General features: G+C 44.5%; 1 protein-coding gene across 9 annotated transcripts in view; it reads left to right on the forward strand.

Moving 5' to 3' along the window:
• The window catches only part of slmapa (sarcolemma associated protein a), a 32,565-nt gene extending 24,026 nt beyond the window's left edge, over nt 1–8,539 (forward strand). For 6 of the 9 annotated variants that reach the window (XM_037489870.2, XM_037489873.2, XM_037489876.2 and 3 more), the window contains 12 exons: nt 6–65; nt 184–261; nt 378–458; nt 755–814; nt 981–1,106; nt 1,200–1,274; nt 1,369–1,469; nt 1,599–1,803; nt 1,895–2,012; nt 2,684–2,855; nt 3,008–3,142; nt 6,868–8,539. In XM_037489870.2, coding sequence (XP_037345767.2) covers nt 6–65; nt 184–261; nt 378–458; nt 755–814; nt 981–1,106; nt 1,200–1,274; nt 1,369–1,469; nt 1,599–1,803; nt 1,895–2,012; nt 2,684–2,855; nt 3,008–3,142; nt 6,868–6,963 — 1,307 coding nt within the window. In that variant the 3' untranslated portion in view covers nt 6,964–8,539. Of the gene's footprint in view, nt 1–5; nt 66–183; nt 262–377; nt 459–754; nt 815–980; nt 1,107–1,199; nt 1,275–1,368; nt 1,470–1,598; nt 1,804–1,894; nt 2,013–2,683; nt 2,856–3,007; nt 3,143–4,434; nt 4,523–6,867 lie in introns of all 9 variants that reach the window. The other 3 variants (XM_037489872.2, XM_037489879.2, XM_037489877.2) reach the window with 1 other exon arrangement.
• The last annotated feature ends 1,788 nt before the right edge of the window (nt 8,540–10,327 follow it).

Raw genomic sequence — 10,327 nt, forward strand, 5'->3', positions numbered from 1 at the left:
TGCAGCGGTCAAACAGCTGAAAGAAACCGTGAGTTCTTCTATCCACCAACTGGCCAACTTCGCTGGTAAGAGCTGAACTGAACTTCAAGTTAAAAGCTCAAAGAAACAAACAAACAGACGTCAAATAAAACAATTATTTTATTAGCAAAAGGCTGCAAAACTGCTGTGTGTGTATTTTTGTAGAAGTGATGGACGCACATCTACAGAACAACCAGACGGCAGTAGAAGACGACATCTTGGCCAGCCCTGATCGCCTTAAAGGTAGAACGCACACACACCCACACACACGCACATTCTGGAGCCACACACATTTTATGTTTTTGTGCAAATATGAACACACTTGTGGGAATCTTTTTATATTATTATTTTTCCCTCAGGCAATCCGATGGATGCCAAAGAGTCGGACATGTCAGACACTCTGAGTCCCAGCAAAGACCGCAGCAGTGACGACACGTCAGGTCGGTACAAACACACACAATGACTCCCATCGGAATCAAAAGTATTTCTGTTTATGAGTTTTTTCCCCTCAGGTTTTTAAAGATAATGTATCTCTTTCTGTTCCTGCTGTTTAAAATAGTGTGTTTTCCACATCTGTTAAATTTACAGCAAAAAAGTCAAAGGAATTGTTTTTCTAATATGGTTATTGTTAAGTCATCTCTGTAGGACCAGAAAATAATGGAATTTAAACAATTTAAAGATTTTTTTTATGTAGTTGGCATTGGAAACGGCATGAATAAATATCTGTATGTTTCAGACGGCAACATGGACGACCAGGAGCTGAACGAACCCCAGAACAGAGTAGCTCTGCTCAAAGGTAACCATGGAAACTCATCTCTGCTTCATAGTTCCCCTCTGAGCTGCCCCAACAGACCGCCGACACAAATCTAACCTACATGGTCGTTTGCGTCACGGCCCACTAGGGGGAGCTCTTTGTTAAGAAACTGTATACATGTTGAATTACTGTGTGTGTGTCTGTGTAGCTGAGTTGCATCGGGCCGGTCTAGAGCCTGGAGACACGGAGCAGGTCATCCACCACCTCCACAGAGAGCTTCTGGACGCCCAGGATTTAGCCAACACCGGCAAGCAGAGATGTCTGGAGCTGCAAGGTAAACCGGTCAAAATCATGCCGATCAAACAGATGTGATGTGGCTTAGGCATTTAATTAGTGTCACCACATGGCTTATTGTGTGTGACGACAGCTCTGCTGGAGGAGGAGAGGAGGAGTAACTCTCAGCAGACTGAGGAGTCGACCAAACAGATCCAGTACCTGCAGAGTAAGTGAATACACACAAACACACAGTGTACCACAAGCCCTGGATCCTCGTACTCCCGTCTCACACGTGTGTGTGTGTGTGTGTGTGTGTTTAGCTCAACTTGGGAAGCTGCAGGCTGACATGGAGGCACTGAGGGAGCAGAGGGAGAGCACCATCTGCACCACCCGAGAGGAGCTCTACAGTGCCCAGGAGGAGGTACCAGTCGCTGTCATTTCTATTTCTGCCTGTTACCATCTGACCCCTCACTGACCCCCCCTCTAAAGAACCGGCTTCAGTTCACATGGAGTCCCACCACGTCATTGGTTCCGTTTTTCTCGCCCTCAGATCCTCAACCTGCGTCACGCCATGGAGACGGCCACGGCTGAGCGCGATCGCGAGATCGCCGCCCTGCAGGCCGACCTGTGCGGCGTGCGGTCGGAGCTGGAGCGCTGGCGGGACACGGCCGCCAAGTACGAGCGGGAGATCAGCCGGCTGCAGGAGGCCTTCACGCAGCAGCAGCAGCAGCGGAGCACGGCCAACCAGCTGCAGGGTGAGCGCTCGCGTCCGGACGCAGGTGCACGGCGGCCCGCGTGACTCTCTGATTTTAACCCGCGGCCGCGCCTCCTCCTCCTCTCCTCCAGCGGAGTGCGCCACGTTGCAGCAGCGGTGCGTGTGTTTGCAGCAGGACTGTGACGGCCTCAGAGGGGAGCGGGAAACTCTGACGGACAAACTGCACCGCCTGGAGAACGAGCTGAGCAGGTATGCACATCCAGACGCTACATGAAACGTGTCTCTGACACAAACCCAGAGTGAAGGGAGAACTAATAGGCCCCATAAAATAGGAGAATCAAGACTGAATGGATTCCTAAGCTAAACTCCTGCTGGCAGAATCTCAAAGCTGCTGTAAAACTTTTATCCTGTAATAAATATTTTCTATAAGGCAATAAAATACACATCAGAAAATGTAGAATTGAGAAGTGACCTAAACATCTGTGTCGACGAATCCTGACCCTGGGACAGCTGACAGCAAATGACAGAGTTCAGACTCGGCACTAAAAGAAGGTGGCGTCCAGCTGATTGAAGCGGAACGGGGCGAGAGGCCGACAGCTGACTGACCGACCGAGCTGTCGGCAGGATTTCATCCGCAGCTGTGTTTTAGTTTCCAAAAAAGTCAAAAGTGCCCCCGGCAGCGATTCTCTCCAAACATCCAAAAAGCATCGACTACTTTAAATGATTAACTGCAGATGAGGCACGTTGGAGTCTCTCCTGATTCTTGCACATGCTGTTAAATAAACTGCTTAGTATCAGTCGTAATAGCAACTTCCTCAAAAAAAAAAAAAAGTCCATTTGCCCAGATGTCAGATTATCAAATAAACCACAGGAATATTGTACATTTGCAGTAAGATGTGTGTTTGTGTATATGTGTGCAGCACCAGGGAGCAGAGTCTGGTCCTCAGCTGCAGTCTGCAGTCTCTGGAGAAGAGGGAGGGGGTTCTGCAGGACAAACTGGGGTCTTTGGAGAATCAACACCTGCAGGATGCAAGCAAGCTGAAGAGCCAGCTGGACCAGGCCCAGGCCCACACACACACACTGCAGAGAGAGGTACACACACACACACACACACACACACACACTGCAGAGAGAGGTACACACACACACACACTGCAGAGAGAGGTACACACACCCGCTTCATAGAGAGGTACACACACATCTACACAAAGGGAAACCGTGTTTGTGTGTGTGTTCTTGTGCAGTATGAAGACACACAGTCCCAGCTGTTGGACCTCCGTCAGCGCTACGAGAGAACAGAGAAGGAGAAGCTGAACATCCACCATGAGCTGGAGCAGTGCAGGAGCAGCCTGAAGCTGCTGCAGGACAAGACCAGCTCTGTGAGTACACACACACACACACACGCATACTCCTTATTTTGAATACTACCCAACACCACATGAACTTCTTGTGTCGTAGCCTTCATTCCAGTGTTTAATGAGCTTCAACTCCAGATGTTTTCATGATGTTGTTTTGTCCACAGTTCTGGATTTATTTATTTTCTTGCGTAGAGATTAATGCAGCAGAAGCCACCAGACCTGCTTGTGGGCACTGTGGCATTGTGGGACTTTCTAGCTTTAACCCGCCCAGCACTCCCTCCTCGCCGCTCACATGCTCATCCTGGACAAAATGACAAAACTAATGAGTCCCTCTCACCAACGATGAAGATTTAATGAGACGTTGAGTCATCATAACTTTAAAAAAACCCGAGTTGAGTCAATAACTCCAACAGGATGATGGAAGTGATCAATAAACACATCATTGTCCCTTCTGCATTCCAACCCTGAGCTGATCAATAGCAGCTGTTAGTCTGGGAAAACTCCAAGAAACACAAAAATCCTCTTCTTCTCTGGTTTTACTCGTCTTCAGCTCTTCCTCTTCTTCCGTCTTTAGTTGACGGGGCAGAAGGTGTTTAAAAGTCCTCGTCCCTCAGGCTCCCAGGACTACGTTGTGTAAAAGGGTCGTTCCTGTTTATTGACGTCTGGTTCTGTCTTCCTATTGGTCCTCCGGCTCACTCCATGAAAAACAAACCCCCGGGTTAGATTCATCTATTTGGGTTTTATGTTTTGTTAGGTTTTTATGGACCTTCTTCCTGCTTCAGCTGTGAATATTATACAAATCCAGTGTTTAAAATGCACGCTGTGTGCATTTTAAGTCCTGAAGTCCGTTATTTATCTGCACCAGGCAGTACATGAATTGGCTTTTTGTTGTCGCTGCGCTTGTGTGAGCTTAGGAAGCATTTTTATATCTTATTTCCTCACATTGCCCCCCCCCCCCCCGGCTTTTTGAACGTTGACCCGTGTCCCCGGTTGACGGGTCAACGTCTGGGTGCCGCTGAGACGTCCCGGTGTATAAAGTTAACGAATCCAACCGGGGGAAATGTGACGTCTTCTTCTGTGGTGGCGAATGTGCCGGCTGAATGGCGGTGTTGCTTTGTAGAAGCGGCCAATAAGAGACCTGCCCCCCCCCCCCCCCCCTCTCTCTCTCTCTCTCTCTCTCTCTCTGTCCCTCCCTCCTTCCCACCCCACCATCTCTCTTTCGGTAGCAGCTCCATCCTCCATGTTGGTTTTGGTTGATTTGCTATCTTTTTTTTGATTTGATATCTTCTTGTCCCTCTCCCCCCTCCCTCTAGCCATCCATACTGCAGCCTGTCCAAGCCATATTCATTGGCCTTGTCCTGGCTCTGCTGTACTGGTGTTTCGGCCAGTTGTGGTAGAAAGGTACACACCGACATGACACCCGTCTGTCTCTCCGTCTGTCTCTTATTTTGCGTCTATCTGTCGAAGGAAAGGTGACGGAGGTGAAAAGCAACGTCCATCTGTGATGAATTCAGGGGCTCGTGTTGATTTTATTTATTTTTAAATCTCCCCGCATACCCAGATATTGACTTATCACATCATCAATAAATTATGAGAATATTAATAATAAACAATAGATTCTAATCCCATAATAAACACTAAATGTGATCTTTATTTTATTATATATAATATATTTATATTTGTTTATTTACCAATAGCAGGTATAGTTGACATTTTTTAAAGGAAAGGAAATCCTTTTTCTGGGTGGGGTTGGGTTTAATTACGCTGCGTTGCTGTTCGTTTCGAACCCTGAATCCTGATCAGCGGGACGTTCTCTTCGCCTTCCACACTTCCCTTTAAGACTGAGCAGCAGCATCATCATCATCATCATCGCCGTTGTCACGGTGATCTGTGTCTGTCTTCCTGTGTGGGCCGCTCTAACTGCATGGCCGTCACTCGCTGTCCTTCTGCTGCGCTGACTCTAAACTCTGCTCTTCTAAAGGGACGCGCACACACACACACACACACACACACACACACGCCTTCCGTTTAAAGGGACGCCTCATTCTTAAGTCTCTTTATCTTCCAGGACGCATTAGTCCTCATTCCCGGCTCAGGAGGAAGCTCAGACATCCAGCCCAGTTACATGAGCGGTGTTTCCACTTCGTAGTACCGCCTCAATGAAGCTGGCGTTCTTGGCTGGTCGCCGTAGCGACGTCGCTTGGAGCTGCCGTAAAGTCATCCCCAACGACACACTGAATGCTGCCTTTTGATAAAATAGCCTGGATCCAGTGGACCAATCAGTGGTCTGCAGAGTGTTTTATTTAGATTCCTGAGGGGGGGGGGGGGGGAAGAATCTTCCAATTCCAATTAGATTTGGGGTTTTTACCTCAATTAAGTTAAAAAGTTAAAAAGCCTAAGTGAGCGTTTAGCATGAAGCTAACTGCGTCTGCCCTTTAGAGAGCTGAGTGTCCCCTTCATGTCCCATCGGCTCTTTGATGCTTATCGTTCTCCTTCATTCATTCATCTCTACTTGGTTAAAAACGTTTTATTTGATGCATCTTGTCCCTCCATCTCCTGCCAGTTGGTCCGTGGATCATTTGTTTGTTTTCTGCTGCTCAAGCGCAGTTCTCATTGTAAACTGTTGTTTACCTGCCTTCAGGTGCCATCTGTTCACTCGTCCATCCGCTCAAGTCGTCCTCTGGACTCACTGCCGTTTCTTCATCCTTTTTCCAACCTCCTTCGTGTTGTGTTTGCTGCTTGTTGTATTTTTGGGTTCTTTCCAGTGTTTCCAGTCGTTTTGCTGTGAAGGGAAACGTGTTTAACTTTTTGCTGTTTTATTTTTTCTACTCAGGTAAAGCTCCTCGGCCTTGATTACTTTGACGCTTCCATTTTTTATTTCCTTCTTTCCTGAAGCCCCAAAAGATAATATTTTTTACTTATTTTCTGTGATTCAATGTCGTTTTATTATTATAGACATCGTTTACTATAAACAGCAGCTCTGCATATCACCACTTTAAAAGAGAACTGGTCTAAAAACTGTTTTTTTTTTATGAAGGGAGTAGAAGGGGGACCGTTTTTTAGATTAAACTTTTTTCATTACACATGTACAAGTACAGAGCAACAAAATGCAGTTTAGCACGTAGAAGTGCAATAGTAGTATGTATAAATATACAGATAATAAGTATCTTATAGGTACAAGTTGGCAAACTGTAGTATATAAATACGGGATATGCAGATTGGTTGAGGTAATGTGTACATATTATACAGGTTGATTTGTGCATTTAAATGTAGGTAGACTATAAGCAGGAACTATAAACATAATTTACAAAAGGCAATGATAAGTTAGGTAATACAGATTGAGTGAGCGTTAAATAGTGCTTCATAATAAACAATAGCTGCCTAACGTAGACTAGTGAAATGTTACATAGTTTTTAGTGCAAACAGATTCCAAAGTGAGTGCAGTAGTGATCAGTGTTCAGTCTTTGGTGAGTGGGGGGAGATGATGAGTTTTAGACTGATGGTGTAAGAAATATATCTTTTTGTCTGGGGGGGGACAAAGTTATTTTACTCTAATCAGTAAAAGGAACCTTTTATATTAGTGAAAGAGAGAAATATCATCTTTTGAGGCTTTCATCCTCTTTTATTCTTCTTTCCTCTCTTCTGGATTCAATCTTGTTATTCATCCACTTTGTGTCAGAAGGTCCAGACGAGATGCCGCAGACTAACGTGGTTTCACCTGCTGTCGTCTCTCTCTCCCTCCCCAGAGCGGTTGGAGCCCCTGGATGCCGGTCATCGCAGTGATGGTCGCCGTGACGGCAGCCGTCCTCTACCCGAACCTCTCAAAGAGCAGCTCCACCTAGGACCCACACAGCCCCCCCACACACACACACACACACACGTGCACGCACACGCGTGCACTCGGAGCGCGCTGTGAGCAGAGCGTCACTGCTTTACTTGTATAAAGTCGAATTGTACATAATTGTAGAGGGAATATAAAGGTTGTGGTTTCTACAGAGGATTCAGAAGCTTCTTGGTTCGTTCTGTTTTTGTTGAGTTTTTTTTCTCTGTGGGCCTGGGGAGTTTTTTTCTTCTCTGCTCTCTCAGCTGGGGTGGGGGCTTTTATTTTAGTTTGTTTTCCGTCTCCCTGCTGATTTGTGGGTTAAACGAAGCGTCCTCCAGCAGGACGAGCTTCCACACAAAACGCCCGCCGGAGGCCACGTGCGCCTCTTTTTCCCCACGGTCAGCGAAGGCAACACTTCTCCAGCAGCCTCGGCCCGGTCACATGGTCCACGGCCTGCACGCCGGTCTCCAGCCTCGGCTCTACCTTCACTCAACAAGCATAGTCACCTTCAATCACTTTTTGATTTTAGTTGGCTGAAGCTTTCAATTAAAAATAAATTGGATGATGATGCAAATTTTGGCAAAGTCAGATTAAATTGAATTAGTTTGAAGTGACGCTCAGTCAGAGCTGTGATGGTTGAGGGTTTTAGTTCAAACTAAAAACTGAACCCACGTAAAGTATAGAGTGAATCCGTCAGTCTGCTGGAGAGTGTCCCGTTCGTCTGTTCAGGACGTCCTGCTAACCGGCGCTCTTCTGTTTGATTGTTTTTCGTGGGGGGGGGTCAACACTTGAAGCCAAATTATTCAAAATGAATCTGATTTTTTCCGTTTTAGTTCTTTTTAGGGCACAAAAAAGAGGCTCAAAGTGCCTCTGATGTAACTAACAAACACCACAGTGTGTGTTTGTGTACCCGCACGCACACACACACACACACACACACACACACACACTTGGAGGTCCCTCGGAGTGGAGAGAAGCTGATGGTGATCCTCAGTGAGTTGTTGCTGAGCTTTGATCTTTCTACTCGTGTCCTCAGCTGAAGGAGAAGGTGGTCAAAACCTCAGGACCTGTAAGTGACCTTTTGTTTGAGATTATTATGTCAAATTTATGATCGGTGCTTCACCAACACCGTCTGCTATCGGCTCATTTTAAGGCTCCATCGGTCTGTTGGGCCTCAAGACTTTTTGTCTCTAATGTTCTTTACGGCTCTTTTATTGTGAAAGAGTGAGGCTGAAGTAGGAATCAGCTTCTCTCCAGAAGATCTAGAAACACACACGTGTGTGTGTGTGTGTGTGCGCACACACTCTGAACAGTCTGTCATCGTTTGTGTACTCTTGTCTCGTCTCCGTGTTTAAAGATACATAAATAAATAAAGACAACGAACAAATATTCCTGATGTTTAAAGAGAATGAAAAAAACACTACACAGAGAGAACTGTAAAATAAAATGTTATTGAATGATGTGCTACTAGACTTATTTTGTTAAAATTGTTCAGAGGTATGAGGGGGAGCTGTGTAGAGGTGAGGATGATGATGATGTGTTGGATATGCAGAGCAATGTTTGGATTAAAGTTGTAGCAAGCTGACCCACCAAAACGCCTTCTGGCTCCTTCATTCATCCACAAACTGCTGATAAATGATTTTTAAAACCAGGTTCTACTGATCTTCATCCTCAGGCTTGGGTTTCATTCATTTAGATTTGTTTTTTCACTACTTAACACAAAGGTGAGAAGTCGACCAGCAGGTAAAACATACCTATGTAAAAATGCGTTAGATATTATTTTGAAAAGCACTACGCTGTTATTTTGAAATCAGGATTGATGCCACGTTTCGACTGAATTTACGCATTCAATTTAAATTCACGTATTTATAAACAAGTACTTCTTCAGGGTACAAAATACCTAAATATAAAAATGATTGCGTTATTATGAACATGGTAATATATCAAATATAATTATAGTTTTTTTTAACCGTTTGCAGAGGTACTATGAACTTCAAAATGTTAGAGCGGTGCAATCAAAGTATTTTGTATTGTGGAAAGTAGAGAGTTGGAGAGAACTCAACGATCGTATTTGGTGATTTGGAGAATGACGTTCAATGACTTAATTTTATTGATTTCAGTAGAAGTACTGAAAACAAAGCTGATCCTAATCAAAGTAGTAGTACATCACAGTATGTACTGATATATCATAAGTGTGACTACTGATACATTGATGTTTAAGAGCTACTTTGTGAACATTAGTAGTTTGGTCCAACGTTTCTCAACCTAAGGGTGGCGTCCCTCCAAAGGGTCACCAGATTAAAACCACTTCATTTATTCCACTTTTCTTTCTTTGTGTGCGACGGCCCATGTTTTCGGGTTGTTGTGTCTCACATGGAGGGAATTCGTTTAAATTTGGCACCTGGACTCAAAGATGCACCGGGGTCAAAGGTCACAGTGACATCACAAAACAGAACTGAGGACACTTAGTAGAAGTACAAAGTAGAAATTATCAAGGAAAGTACAATAACCTCAAAACTATACTATAGCACTTTAATAAATGTACTAAGTGTGTGATGTCATACGGTGAGTTCAGTGAACACATCACAGGCCTGGACATGCGTGTGTGTGTGTGTACACTGACATTAGCTGAACGTGTGTTCACATGACAATGACTCAACCGGAGCATGATGTCATCATAGAGACAAAGGTTGCAACACATAGAGGGAATTAACTCTGCACACACATCTGCAGCAAATATACATGTATATACTTTAGAAAAGTCATCAGGCAAGTTTTTTGTTTGGTCAGATTTTGTTGGAATATTTTAACTTGACAATGAAGATTAAATCGTTAAGATGGAGAGTAATTAGTAGCAATGAGAAGAATAACGTGTAAATGTCCCAACGGGAATAAATCAACAAAAAAACTGCACTTAAACAGTTTAAAATATATTTTATATATATATATATATATATTTTGAATCTCAGAACAAAAGAGCTGTTAAACAGAAATCAAACCTGAAAGTGTTCAAAGGAAAAATGACAAATTTAAAGTTTCTCAAAGTGATGCAGACATCTGAGTCACAAACATCAAACGATGATTCATGGAAAAACTCAAAAACCAGAAGATACTTGAGTCTGAAATGTTCACAGATTCTACCTGCAGACGCTTTTATTGATTCATCACGGGAGTGTGTGTGTGTGTGTGTGTGTGTGTGTGTGTGTGTGTGTGTGTGTGTGTGTGTGTGTGTGTGTGTGTGTGTGTGTGTGTGTGTGTGTGTGTGTGTGTGTGTGTGTGTGTGTGTTGAGGCTTGTCCTGGAGGGCTCGGTCGTTCTGTCTAAACAGCAGATAGAGAAATGCAAGCAAAGCTCGATCTCAGTTTGTTCGCTGTTGAAGTCCGA

Source organism: Pungitius pungitius, chromosome 8 (assembly GCF_949316345.1).
Source record: "Pungitius pungitius chromosome 8, fPunPun2.1, whole genome shotgun sequence".
NCBI classification, from domain to species: domain Eukaryota; kingdom Metazoa; phylum Chordata; class Actinopteri; order Perciformes; family Gasterosteidae; genus Pungitius; species Pungitius pungitius.